The following is a 14,150-nucleotide window of genomic DNA, read 5'->3' as shown; positions in this document are numbered from 1 at the left end:
ACCACACAGCTTCGGGCACAGAGAGATAGCGAGCTTTCTGATAGTCATTCACCTCATTCACAGGTTCCGGTCATTGTACCACATTGTAATCGAGATTTTGAACATTGAAGCATGCATGGTCTGGTCCTTTGTAGAGATATTTATAAAGATAGTTGAAGAATTTTGCAGTGTACACAACATCAAAATGAAAGTGGCAGTCTGCAAAGTCTATGAGTGGTTTGCAGTATGGTATCACCCACATGTCTTCCTCGCTGCATCTGCACCAGTGAACACGTCCATATTCATCAATCATTGTCATTAGTTGTACAGGATGGGGAAATCCATAGATGCATTGTCCATTTTGATTGCACCTGCTTTGAGCATATGTGAGATGGTCTCGGCTATGTATCATATACTTTTTGACTTTGCCTTAATGTGGTTCACATCAATCTCTCAGGGATTTTCAATGTCTAGCTGGATGGCTCAATTGGGCCCTTAATGTCTACCCTCTACTTCAACCCAGGCTCTGGCAAATTAGTGTTGAAGGTGCTTATTTGGGTCAATAGGGATGTTGTTAGGGAGCTTAGTTGGGTAGTAAAACATTTACATTCAGCAGAGGGTGTGTTCTTCTTCAAATCTGTCTCTTGGAGTTTTACACACCTTCCAGATGATGTATTGAAGGTCTATACTGATGCATCAGGAGTTGGTTTGGTGTATTAGTTTCCTAGCCTCAATATTGGTTTTCAATTATGCCTACCAGGATCTGCTCCCATCAGTACTATTTTATGTTTCAAGGCTTTAGCAGTCACAAGTGCTCTATTAGATTCTGCAAAGCATTTGGATCTAGGATGCCATGTAGTCTTCACAGACAATCTCAACACCATATCCATGTTCAACTCTTTAGCAGCCTTACCTCTGTACAACTGTTACGACTGGGATAGTTCTGCTGTTGCCGGTCAAGATAGACCTGTCGGGCGAACAGTTCGTCGGCCTTCCTAATACAAGAAAGGTTTCTGGTGGTTCCTACTGCACGAGCCGCGGCTTCTATGCAGGATCAGCGGCGAGTGGTTTTAGCACTTCTGCCTAGGCGGTGAGTGGTTTTAGCACTTCTACCGCAATCAAGGGTTTCAGGCTAAGACAGTGAGTGACTGTCTTAGAATCAGAGTTCAGGCTACTAAGGGTGGAGACCTTAGTAGATCAGGTTTCAAGGGGAAAACCCAGTAGATTAAGTTAAGGAATACAGCTATGGTACATGGGGTTTATATAGGTAAAAGGAAGCGGCGTAGCCGCGACAAGAAAGGTAACAGAGATAGGGAAAAGAGTACAACCTATCAAGATAGCAAAGATAGGTGAAACCGCCATGCGGCGCAAGATAGTATCTATGTTACAATCAAGAAAGAAGAGAAGTGCGGACAGCCCGCTTGATAAGAGAATAGCCGAGTCTAGATGAGTCTAGAGTCGGCGGCATGGTTACAAGAAAAGAAAAATGAAATAGGAGTAAATGTTATTGTAACAACAACTGGTTGTTGATGGAGTTGGCTGATGCTATTTTGTCAGCTCAGATTAACTTTTGTGTGTTCTTTGTTCCAGGTGCTCACAATATAGTTGTGGACCACCTGTCGTGATGGAAAAATTCTGAAGCCATTATGGCCTCACTGGGATTATCTATCTCACCCTTTGAACCTCCTCGAAAGTCTAATTGTGGTTGTCCCTCCAGTTTTTTCTGGTCTTTTTTGAGGTGCTTTACTTACTATGGTGTTGTACTATTAGTCACATCAATAGCAGCCAACTCCTTTAGTGGCTCTTGTGTGCTCTAATGTGAGAAAATAAGCGATGAAAAAGGAAGTTAAGGAATGTGTGAATTTACTAATGACTAGGTTACATTATGGTCACATCAGCAAAACTCCTCAACATATATATAACCATATATACACATGTAACTACTGTAATACACTGTAATGACTGTGACTAGTATCTACAACAAAGCCTAGAATATATGTGAATATACCACATTGATTTTTGTGATATGGTCACAGCCACATTCCAGACCACCTGCCATATTCCACAACACTGTATCATCATATTGTCTTATATTTAGTTATAATATCAGATCACAATTATATCCTATAATAAACACATGTCATTGAGCTATACAAATACATGGTATGGTACAAAACAATCTAACGAGATATGCAAGTCCATAAAAGCAGTCCTGCTGGGCGGTAGGTATAATTTATGGGGTGTAGACCCAAGGTCCGTTGAAATGGGTTCAGCCTGCATTGGGAGATGTCATGTACTGCTCAAGAGCAACACAAACAGGGTGAACTGACACGCTGGTGTGGTGAAAGGGCGGGTTGGGAGGCGTGAATATGTTGCTATCTCTGTTTGAGTTGATATTTTTGTTTTGGCGTGCACTGTACGAATTGTAATCAGGAGAGTTGTGGGATGATTGGAGTTTCTCGAGGATGTGTTCAAGACGGAGGGAGACATTGAGTGCGTAGTTCATGTTGGAGGTCTTTTGAAGCAGCCTGCATGTATGAAGCCTGTGTGTATTGTGTTAGTATTGAATGGCTAGAGGGAGGATGAGTAACCTTGGTGTCCATGTTGTGGTCTTGCGATCCAGCCAATCCCGTGATTTGCATAGTACTTGATACACTTATTTGCCTGGTCTGGTGGGAGGAGATGGAGGCCATTGTTGTTGATGAAAAGGCTGGAGACTTACAGGACTATAGCAAGGCTTTCTTTGTAGATGGGCATTTGGATTGTGATGTGAGGGAGTGCATTGTCGATGACATGGAAGCTCGACAGAGGATCAACAAACTTACATCCTGTCAAAAGGATCAGCGACGTCTTCAGTCAGTGAGGCTCAAGCTTGACAGAGGATTAACACACTCACACACCGTTAAGTGATCAGCGACGTGTTTGGTCAGTGAGGCTCGAGTGATGTCTGTCGTCTGTCTTTAAGTTTTCACTGTGATCCAGTAGTTCTCTGATGGAGATCTCGAATGTGTGGGGGAGTTCTCCCTGACAGACCATGGGACCTAACTCAAATGAGGCATACACACTGACCCATACTTTAGAAGATGGATCACACGGCCTAGAGTCATTCTCAATACCTGTAGGACAGACATGTCAAGGACGGCTTATAGATGAGTGTTCCATGCATATATGCGCATGTGTGCTGTAAGGCTAGGCATGAGTTCAACAGTGAATTGTGAATGAAGAGAGAAAGATACAAGACACAAGTATATTAGGTGACTGAGAATACAAGAAGGAGAAATGTTTGGTGTAAGATAGGGCCTGGAACCATTGTTGATGATGACAATGATGGTGAGATAAAGGAGAGGACTGTGTCCACATGACTCGGATGCAATCAATGAGTCACACACATTAGTCCGTGCGTAGAGAATATACAATTCTTACAGTGCGGTCAAAAATGCTTAAGTTGTGCATTTGCACTTATTTGGTGTTTATACCTTGGACGTGTTGGCATAGTAGCCCATACTTAGTATATATGGGTAGAGCAGAATGAGCCTAGATCTCTAGTCCTAAATGAAAGTTTCAGAAAGTGCATTTTCCCCATTACAACCCACAAATTTCATCATGTTAAACAGTGTCAGTACAAAACTATAATGAGCTACATGTAATATCATTGCCAGCTTATAATTATAACTACCATATAATGTCGCTATCACCTTACATCTACAATATAATCTTGCTGCCACTGTGGTTGAGCTGCATTTACCATGATGCCATTGTGGGGAGGCTTTATAATGTGCCAATCTCATATGACGCACGCATATATGGGGCCATAACACTCGATCATGGGAAAAATTGCAGATAAGGTAGTATTACCTAATGTTACCTGTTGTGACATTTGGACAGTTTTGGTGATGCATGTTTGGTATTACTACTACTAATACTACTACATTCACTTGGATGTTCCAAACATATCATAGCCACATGCCCAGGCCAGTGGAAGAAAGAATTGATGAACAAAGTTTTCCGAGTCTTATCCAGGCCAGTCCGAGTCATGGTAAGTTTGTAATTTCAACTCTGCCATTCAAACTACGTGACCGGTGGTACTAGTATGAATTCACCCCTTGAAGCCTTCCTGCAATACCAGTGTGTTGTACTATTACCGCGACTGTTTACTGACAGTGTAGCTTGTTCATACTCAGGCTGGAGTCCCGCCCAAGTCAGTCATGGTGGCAGTACATATGATTTCCATGCCCAGTAATTCAATGTCCTGCCAGTGACTCGGAATGTTTTGCACTATGTGATAAACCTTGACTGTTTAAGGTGCTTGTATCCTCATTCAAGTCATGATAAATCATAGTGTCACATGATAAATTGAGTCTAATGGACCTGATCGACGTCAAAGTTATGGAAGACACTAATCATATTTCTATCAGTAGTACGTGACAGTGCGACTTATTCATTTCATTTGATTAGCATCCTGCAGTGGCCAGGCAAATTGGGTTTCAAACATATCACTGCGAATTGCGATCAATTACTGTACACTACTCGATTGGGTGGATTATAATGCAGAGGCCCTTGATTGTGAAAAGTACGATTGGCATGTTCTAATACATCTGCATGATCTTTACTAACTTCTGTCACAGTGACTATGGTCAGAGTTGTGGCACCATGATGATGCTTTCAGTGACTATTTAATTTTTCGTTTAACTGACACACTGAAAGTGTCCTGCAGTGGCCAGGTAAATTGTATTTCAACAAATCATCATGAACCGTAACCAATCATTGTGCACTACTGTGACTTGATTAGGAGGATTGTAATACAGAAGTCTTTGATCGTGAAAAGTCCGATTAACGGATGTATTCTAATATGTTTGCATAGTCCTTACTAACTTCTGTCACAGTGGTCAGAGTCATGGAACTGTGATAATGGTTTTTGGTGATTATTTAACTGAATGTCCACCTTCAAGTGTATTCCCATTCCTCTCCTCTCAGCAGTTATGTCCATGCATCTGATTCCATTCAACCTGGACCAGTCAGTTGTCGACAGATGGCGAGTGGTGCCTTCTGGATGATCAGCGCACAGGCGCCCAGGCCATCCCTATCCTCATGAAAGTACTGCTGGTAGTACTATCTCCCGTACAAATTCTGAGTCTCAGGTCTCCAACTACAACACATCTGGGCCGCTTGCATTTGATGACCTTGACAATGTCCAGGGTGGTTCAGAAGGCAGAAGGAAAGGTAAACAGGCAGAGGTGCCAAAAATATATTTTACCAAATATATGCCTGATGAATGTGCCACTGTTGACTGGATGTGCAGCAAGCTCGAAATGGACATGATCACTGTCAAGGGCTGGTTATTGCTTGTCACAGATCAAGAAAGGTATGTGGTAGATGTGTATCTTAGAGAAGTCTTGTCCTAAGCAAACCACAAGTATCACTGCAGTATGTCATTTTGCAGCCTAAGCCTGCGCCCTGCATAGCTAGTGACTAATTTTATGACCAGATATCATTTTCACAGATCCTTTTGGCTGCTAGTCTGATGCAATTGCTTTCATCATCTCGTGGGAGGCTTGTCAAAGCATTCGAGCCCTTTACATTGCAGTACAATATCAAGCCGCCAGACGATTCTCAGTTGTCCACCTCTGCCTGCCAAGAACATATGAGAGATCATCAATCAGTACTCTTTGATCCATCAAAGGAAGGCCTCTTCAAAAACTTCCTTCACAGTCACAACATCACTGGCGACAACATCAAGCTTCTCATGTTCAACAACAAAAATTTGATAGATGGCCATATTCAAAAATGGTACAAGGACATCAAATTGCTGCTTTGTGATGAGACTTTTAGATGCAGCTTAACCACGACTCCAGTCATGCTATTGTCATGGTCAGCAGTTGGGGTGAGTAATACACCACTTTCATGTGCATAGCTATTAATACTCTATCCTGTATTATTGTTAGCTGCGAGTTGCAATCGACAAAATAGTTAATCCATGCACTGCCCACTTCGGCAGGGCCAAATACGCCAGTTGGCACTCTGAGATCGTAAAAGATATGGAGTGTACTTGCGCACATCCAGTCCATGGGAAGGAGTTCAAAGACTGTTTGTTCAAGCTCCACTTAAGAGGAATGTAAGTGATTGATACGGCCTATATGCACCACCTTAGTTATGATTTGCAGGGAGGAGGTGTTAAAAGACACACCGCCTGTCGGAGTTGTCTATATACCCTCGTTACCATCGGAAATGTCTCAGCCTCTTGACTTGTTCAGGTCGAAGTTGAAGTATCCTATCTCACAATCTTTCACTGTGCCTGCACCATTGCCAGTGGGCCCAACAGGAGCTGAGACATACTTGGAGATTCCTACGCATTTCTCACAGACACACGCCTTCCCAGGAGGCTCTGAGTCATTGTTAATGCCCCCTTTTGCAGACCCGGATAACTCGCTCACAGGCCCTTCCTACTATTCACAACCCGCTGGTAGTTCACATTATGATGGACACAAGATGGCATTTGACTTGGCAGAGTTGACGCAACAACTCGGGATGCGACAAGAGAGCTACAACTCGCACCTTGCCAGGCCTAGTCAGTCACAGGAAGGTGATGATCGGTTCTTTCACTTACAATTCTGAGATGCCATAGCTTTGTTTTGTTGGTTGGCTCATACACTTTTCTTTTTTATTTATATACAGTTTTTGTTTTTAGTTGCAATAGTTCCCGACTCCTAGGAGGGCTTTGTACTATGTACTTGTAGCCTGCTGATGTGACATGTTACTCATTAGTAATTATAGTATGCCCTGTATGTGTGACATGCTAGTTCCAAAGTGTGTTGTGACATCCGATCACCCTTTCAAGTACCACTAGCACTAGTACTCATTTTCATCATTTTAGTGCCAGCTTGAGTGCTACCTGGTAGCTGCTATTTGTTAGCAACCTACCGGAAAGTGCAATGCACTTTGCCATAGAGTCTCTTTGGATCGCCTTTCTCTTAGGCTTACTGCTTTTGTTAATGGTGTCTTGCAGGGCTTTACAGTGTCCATGGGAGAGGGCAACAGATGCCCATAAACTGAGCAGGCATTGTGCTAGTTGTCACTTCTATAAAAAATCCAATGTCCTTGCAAGTCAGAGGAGACTGGAACAGGCAAAGGATGTGGTTTCTACCCACTTTACTACAACTTCCACTCACCGGCAGGCAGGCAGTTCTACTGGTACTAGCTGTGACTCAGACCTGTCCAAGTCTATGAACACTTTACATGGAGTTATCCTCCTGACCTAGATTGTAATCTTTCATCATGCAGACTTCAGAGACTTGGCCGTCCGAGACCAATCACCCCTTGCCGGTTACTGGCAGAGCAAAGGCCAGGGTATGCATCTGGTCGAAGCCTCACCAACTCACAGTGCTGCTTCATAGGGATTCCACAACATCATGTTGATGTTGATACTGAGATGGACAGTGACATCAATGATGGAAACAGAGTTAACTTTGAAGATTTCCAAGTTGGTTCATATTTCTTTGGGTATTGGCTATCTGCTATCACTTTTTTGATTGTTGGACTTGTTTTAGGGCAAGTATGTCCTAGGAGACGAATTTCAAGACACTTAGACTATGTCAATCCCTCAGAGGAGGATCTCAATTACTCTGATAACAATGTTCAGAGCACTACTCAAGATTTGGCCGTGCTTCCAGCATGATCTAGGATTCGACATGTTCTTTTAACACTAAGGGACACATTATAGACAACCTACAACTCCTTTGGTCTGTGTCAAGTATATCCTCGACGCCCTTCCTTTGAGCCAAATAAGTTTGTTTGTTCCTCGTTACTGGCAAAGACATATCTGGCAACCACTCAAGGACTTGATTCATCACCAGAGGTCTTTGCACCACCATTCCCTTTTGCTAATATGACCCTCTATCGACTTATGTCCTGGATGAATACTGGTAGTAATCGGGTATCAGAAACTAAAGTCATTACCCTCGTCAATGACATGATGCTAGCAGACGACTTTGACCCTGAGTACCTTAAGTGATTCTCAGTGAGACAGAACCTACACGAGCTGGATGTGGACAAGAGTGGGAAGAGGATCAATTTCCAGATGATTGGATCAAGACTGACATACCCATTGACATTCCTGTCAGGTCAAAGAAGGAGGGACCTAGGTCTCATACCATTCCCGGGTTTCATTATTGCCCACTTGTTGAAGTTGTGCATGCGGCGTTTTTGGATGCTCAGGCAGTGGCATTCCATCTCTTTCCTTTCAAACACATCTGGAAGGATCCTCTTGACCATCATGAAGAGAGAGTATACGATGAACTCTATACATCTGATGCCTGGCTGGAGGCTCAGGACAGTCTCCACAAGTTGCCGAGGGAAATCGGGTGTTCATTAGAACACGTTATTGCAGGCTTCATGCTTGTTTTGGATGCTACTCACCTGGTAAACTTTGGAACTGCCAAGGCCTGGCTGCTCTATGTCTACTTTGGAAATCTGACTAAATATGTACGTTCGTCGCCTACATCAGGATCATGTCATCTTGTAGGATTTTTACCTTTGGTGAGCTTCTTTGTTGTACACACACCAACTGCTATTGACAGTAGCTGCCCTTGTTAGCTTCTGGATAGTATTAAAGATATTCTGAGAGCCTTGCCTTGCATCTCAAAAAGTGGCATGGCCTCCCTCCATACCCACTGCCAAAGGGAGTTGTTTTATGCATGCTGGGACATTTTACTGGATGAAGACTTCCTTTATGCATATTGGCATGGCATCATTTTGAAATGCACCAATGGAATCATGTGGCAAGTATTTCCTTGGATTTTCACATATTCAGCTGACTATCCTGAGAAGTAAGTTTCTTCATTACCTCCGTAGCACTGTCTGAGTGATACATGTTTAGGGCTTTAATTGCGATGATCAAGGATATGGGCTTGTGCCTGTGCCCTCGCTGCCTCATACCCAAAAACTTATTCAATCAGCTTGGTCTTGTAAGGGACATGAAAAGCCGCATAAATAACTTACAAGTATATGCTATGGCGAAGGTCATCAAAGTGTGCCAGTTTATCTATGGATTGGGTAATACCATGGATGGTGCAAAAGTCAAAGATGCCCTTGGTGAAGGCTTGTGGGTCGCTATTTTGGTGTGCAACACATTTCTTAACAATTTACAATTGATTTAAACCTGCTCGCAGAATTGATTCGCCGAGAAGCTTGGACCACTGGGCCTTGACCCATTTCATGTGCTCATTGTCGACCTGATGCATGTGTGCAAACTTGGAACATGGAAGGCGTTATTTACACACCTGATGAGGCTTCTTTATTCCCTTCCTGAGAGTATTAAACTCATCACAATCTTTGATAGCCAGTACACATTTTTTGTGTGAATTCCAGTCATATGCTAACAAATTCCAATCTTACTAGATTTTGCCAGGTCCCAACATTTGGTAATGGCATCATTTAAAAGTTTGCAAATAATACACCCAAGATGAAAAGGTTAGCAGCTCGCAATTTCGAAGATATCTTACAGGTTTGTCTTTATCTGTTGTGTTGGGCTTGCTAACAGGTTTCCAGTATGCTATTTCAGTCTTTGAATGCCTGTTTCCCCCTGGCCACAATGCGGCTGTGCAATCCCTCCTATATCAATTTGCACAATGGTATGCTCTTGCAAAGCTCAGGATCCACACCAACTTGACACTACTTTTTTTTGAAGAAACATTCAAGAAACTCTCCAGGAAATGGCGGAAGTTTCAAGACTACACTTGCACTGCTTTCAAGACTGTTGAGCTACCAAAGGAGGCATCAGCTCGCCAAAGACGGTCTACCCAGTGCTCTGAAACCAACACCAGCTCTATGGAATTCACTGGGGCAAGAGTAAAGAAGTTGAATTTGAACATATATAAGTGTCACGCCATGGGCAATTATATGAGAACTATCAGGATATTTGGTGAAGGTGAATCAACTCAGCTCTAGGTCAAATGATAAATCTAAGGGAGGGATACAAGAAGCTGATATAGTGATCAGTGCGATGCCTAGTCTGCTATGCTTGCAGGGACAAGCATGTTCGATCCAAGGGGAAGCAAGGAAGATAAATCCACAGTCACACAGCGGCTGTGTGAAGCGCAGGAATGCAAAATGCAAAATAGCAAAAATGCAAAAATGCAAAATGTAATGAGCAATGGACGAGGGCTCAATGAATGACTACTAAAAGCCGCTAATTGTTACAACTTGGATGGTATCTGTTGGCGACGCTCAAACAGAGCATGTGTCATCAACGGTTGAGGACGTCCTTGGGCTAGCCCAAGGTTAGGGGTCTTACTTGGCGAGTTTTGGCAAGTAAGATTTGACGCCTATGTCCAAATCGGGTAGCTTATGTCACGCGGGTGCAAGACGATAAGCTATATCGGCCTAGGCTTATGACACCCGAAGGTTAATCGTAAGATCGTCGTTAATTAGAAGGACAGAAGTCCGACTAGTTAACAGGGGCTTTGCTCGTCGACGAAGTCGATGAGTAAAGGTCGAGACTATAGGCTTATCCGCGAAGAGCAGATAAAAAGATAGAATATAGACTGCTGGCTAGGCAGAAAGGATCACTCTGGTGAGAGTAGGAGGTCAAGAACCAAGTAGATTCAAGTTAGGGAATACTAGTACATGGTAGCGAGTTTATATAGAGGACAGGAGACGTATTAGTGGGTGATAACTCATACTACCAAGAGAGGCAATCGGTAAAGGGTATGACCATAAAAGGAAGACATGTTCGCGTCGAGACATGGGCGAGGTAGAACGTGCTGGATAAGAAAGTGAGTAAAAGATCGAAATAAGAAGTGAAACGCGCAGGGGCACGATCGTGCAACTGCGGGGCTAAGTATAAGTCGCATGTGCGACTGCGCACTGAGTCAGAGATCAAGAAGGGGAAAAGGGCAAAGGGGATGTGTCGTGCATCATATCATAGGTTACCGTCCGGATGGTAAGGGCAAGGGGACTGTCCACAGGATCAGTCAGGTGGTGGAACAGAGCATGGGTATGCTTCATCAGCAAAAGGATCCGGCCAGATGTACTGGCTCTGCTGAAGCGACAGGTAGAGGACAAAAGGGAATGCGAGGATGACGAGGATAACAAGGGTGAGGTCGGGGTAAGGGTATGATGCGAGGGCTGATACCAGAAGGATGAGGAGAAAAATGGTAGGGGCCCAAGCATCTAGATGTTCTTGTAACACTAATAAATTCTGAATCTGGCTATGGACATCATGGGGGAACTCCACTAAGGTAAGGAGTGTGTAATGTGGTAAAGGGTGAAAAATGCGGCCTATATATGTGTCTTGCTAAGTGAGCTGAGTGTGAGATAATGTATGTAATAAGATATGTAAGTCAGGGTCCATGCTCTAATATGGTGCCATATTGAATAAAAGCAAAAATACATACAAGGGAGACTTGCTGGACAGTGGATGGATGCTCCTGGATGATAGAGCGATGAAAGTGCAGGAAAGCGAGTGATGTGCAAGGGTTGCACACACGGGAAAGTGTCGGCTGATATGGAAATAGCTGGGAAAAGGCTAAGGAATGATGCTGCAAGTTGGTGCCACGAACCTGGGTGGTATGCACTGAAGTACAACGTGTTGCAGACCTGTAACTATGTGAATCTCTACATCAGGATGACAGATTCGTTTACTACACAAATCGTGCATATCAAATACATTCACCAGTATGCACCTGAAATGACCATTGACAGGGGGAGCTTGCGCACTGCATGCTAAATGCATTCTATCCACTGACAAGTAAGTTAGACACCCCCATGCAGTTAGCCAAGCACGAGCGCAGGCACCGTGTACTCTGGTGGGTGGCAGAAGCAGGAGGAATATCCTCTTCTATTAGTCAACCACCTATTGACACTCCCTCCTCTGGAAAGCATCACCACATTACAACCAGTCGGAACCACCTGCTCCCCCTATTCATGTTTCTTCGAGAAAATAATAATGATCCAGCTCTCAAGGTAGAAGTGATCGTGTATCTTCAAGGCGCCTTACTCATGACAATTATCAGAAATTTATACCAAAATTAAAGGACCATGTCCTCTATAGACTGCGCAAGCTAGATGTTAGTTATTGCGACTTCACCTTCTCAGACAAAGAGCATTGGTCAGTCATTATCCCAAATGACACAATTTATTCAGTTCAAATGATGCAAGTTCATTATACCACATACAACATCAGGCAAGAGTATGATACTATCAATCCTAGGACACATGGCGACATCATGGTGCTTTCGGGAGAGACAACACCTAACCATCCATACTGGTATGCCCATGTATTGGGCATATACCATATGGACACATGGCTCAATGAGGGAGCTCAACCTGTGAAAGAGCGCCTTGAGGTCCTCTGGGTTAGATGGCTGGCACCAATCCAGAACCATAAATCTGGTGTGAATCATGCTCACCTTCCCAAGCTCGCCTTCATTGAGGAGTCAGACATAGATGCATTCGGGTTTCTTGATCCTGTCATTCGAGGGGCTCACTTGATTCTAGCCTTTAATTCTGGATGTGGTGTAAGTTTGCTTTGCCATGGGAAATTTTTAGCATGTCCTGGTGGTGAGCTAGATGATTGGAAAACATATTATGTCGGTGTGTGAGTAAAAACATCAGTTCTGGTGCTATGTACTCATTTACTTTTTAGATTTGTGGATTGGGATATGTTCATTCATTATACAAACTTTGGTATTGGCCATCCAGCGATGCTGCAGAGGATAGCCAGTGACTGTAAATCTGTGGCACTCGGAGGTGTTGTGAGTGGTGTGACCAGTACTAACAAGACAGACTTAGACATGGGCCATGACGAGAACGGTCACTATGACATGGAGGATGACAACTTGGACTTGGACTTGGACTCAGATTCAGACTCAGGGGAAGTGAGCGATGAAGAGTTTGGTGATGAGGATTTGGAGCTTGACCATGTCAAAGACATTGATGGCAATGAGGCCCAGGATGAGTTTGATGATTTGCTGTCTTTTTAGATGTGCACCATTCAAGTTAGTAGTATCCTCCAAGTCTGTCTTGAACCCTCCATCTTCTGCTAGCAACACTCAAATCCTTTCAGTGCTTCCGAGTCTGTAGCACTGCATTAGTACCACTTTGATTACAAGTTTACAATGCTTTGAAAATGCCATCAGGTCCTACTCTAATTTGGCCATGAATACTACTACTAGAGTACTACCAGAATACCTGAGTGACTCATGCTCAATCATGACTGTTTCAAAAATGAGAAGGGTCCACAGTACCACTAGCATTGGTAGCTGAGTCAGGGATAAATGACATTACTATCATAGTGCAGTACATTTTGATCACAAAAACTAACACAACTTTCCTCCATTGAGAGTATGATATGAGGAAAAGGTCTCAAACTCCAGGCCTAGTACTAAGAGCAAAGGTTAGTGACTTGTAAAGGATGAGGACATGATCTTCCAAGGGGGCAACCTTATGTTTTGCAACCTGCATTGAACTTTAGCATCCTCTTGTGAGATGCCTGACATCAGGAGAGAGTTCCACAGTTCTGAAGCTCAGAGCAAAGGTCAGTGACTTGCAGAGGATGAGGATATGATCTTCTGAGGGGGCGACTATAAGTTTCGCGACCTGTGTCAAACCTTAGCACCATTTTGTGAGATGCGTGACATTGGAAGGAAAATCCACAATTCCGAGTCTGAGAGCAAAGGTCAGTAACTTGTGAAGAATGAAGATATGATCTCCTGAGGGGGCGACCTTACTACATTATCAGAATTGATATGTCCTCTCTGGCAGGCGACTGTAGATTTCATGACCTGCTTCGAACCTCAAGAGTCAAGACCCTTATCTTGTGAAATGCTCAAGAAATGAAGATCCACAGTTTCAAAGTCAAGAGTGAGAAAGGTCGGTCACCTACCTTGTAGAGTGCTAGTACGAGGATAGCCTAAGTGACACTGCTGCAGTCACTGGCACTACTACATAGTAGTAGTATGAAACCATACATTTTTCAACCTGCATCAAACTGTGTCCCTTGTACAATGCCTGACATCGGAAGGAGTCCTGTCCACAGAAGAGTGCGATTGAAGGTTGGTCACCATTGACAAGATAGCGGTGAGTCCCGGGTAGCTGCTCAGTTGATTGTTTGTTATTATTTTTCTTCCTGCAGGGTGGTGTACACTGCATCTTACTCAGTGTCTGCTGGCTTGTCC

At 43.6% G+C, this 14,150-nt stretch overlaps 3 protein-coding genes across 3 annotated transcripts; all 3 read left to right on the top strand.

The window, feature by feature from the left end:
* Positions 1–7,251: 7,251 nt before the first annotated feature.
* EDB93DRAFT_1243708 (uncharacterized protein) lies at positions 7,252–8,579 on the top strand (the record flags this gene model as incomplete). Its single annotated transcript, XM_041452180.1, has 4 exons — positions 7,252–7,323; positions 7,697–7,974; positions 7,995–8,511; positions 8,556–8,579. The coding sequence occupies 4 exons, from the start codon at positions 7,252–7,254 to the stop codon at positions 8,577–8,579; spliced, it is 891 nt and encodes a 296-aa protein (XP_041300972.1).
* An 857-nt stretch (positions 8,580–9,436) lies between these two features.
* Positions 9,437–9,921, top strand: EDB93DRAFT_1096573 (uncharacterized protein; the record flags this gene model as incomplete). Its single annotated transcript, XM_041446799.1, has 2 exons — positions 9,437–9,478; positions 9,523–9,921. 2 exons carry the CDS (start codon positions 9,437–9,439, stop codon positions 9,919–9,921), a joined length of 441 nt encoding a protein of 146 aa, XP_041300971.1.
* A 1,818-nt stretch (positions 9,922–11,739) lies between these two features.
* Positions 11,740–12,956, top strand: EDB93DRAFT_1257069 (uncharacterized protein; the record flags this gene model as incomplete). Its single annotated transcript, XM_041454053.1, has 3 exons — positions 11,740–11,937; positions 11,988–12,571; positions 12,620–12,956. The coding sequence occupies 3 exons, from the start codon at positions 11,740–11,742 to the stop codon at positions 12,954–12,956; spliced, it is 1,119 nt and encodes a 372-aa protein (XP_041300970.1).
* Positions 12,957–14,150: the final 1,194 nt, after the last annotated feature.

The sequence above is a fragment of the Suillus bovinus genome, assembly GCF_016758785.1.
Source record: "Suillus bovinus strain UH-Sbo-P2 chromosome Unknown EDB93scaffold_153, whole genome shotgun sequence".
Taxonomy (NCBI): Eukaryota; Fungi; Basidiomycota; class Agaricomycetes; order Boletales; family Suillaceae; genus Suillus; species Suillus bovinus.
This window is presented reverse-complemented; position numbering and strand designations above follow the sequence as displayed.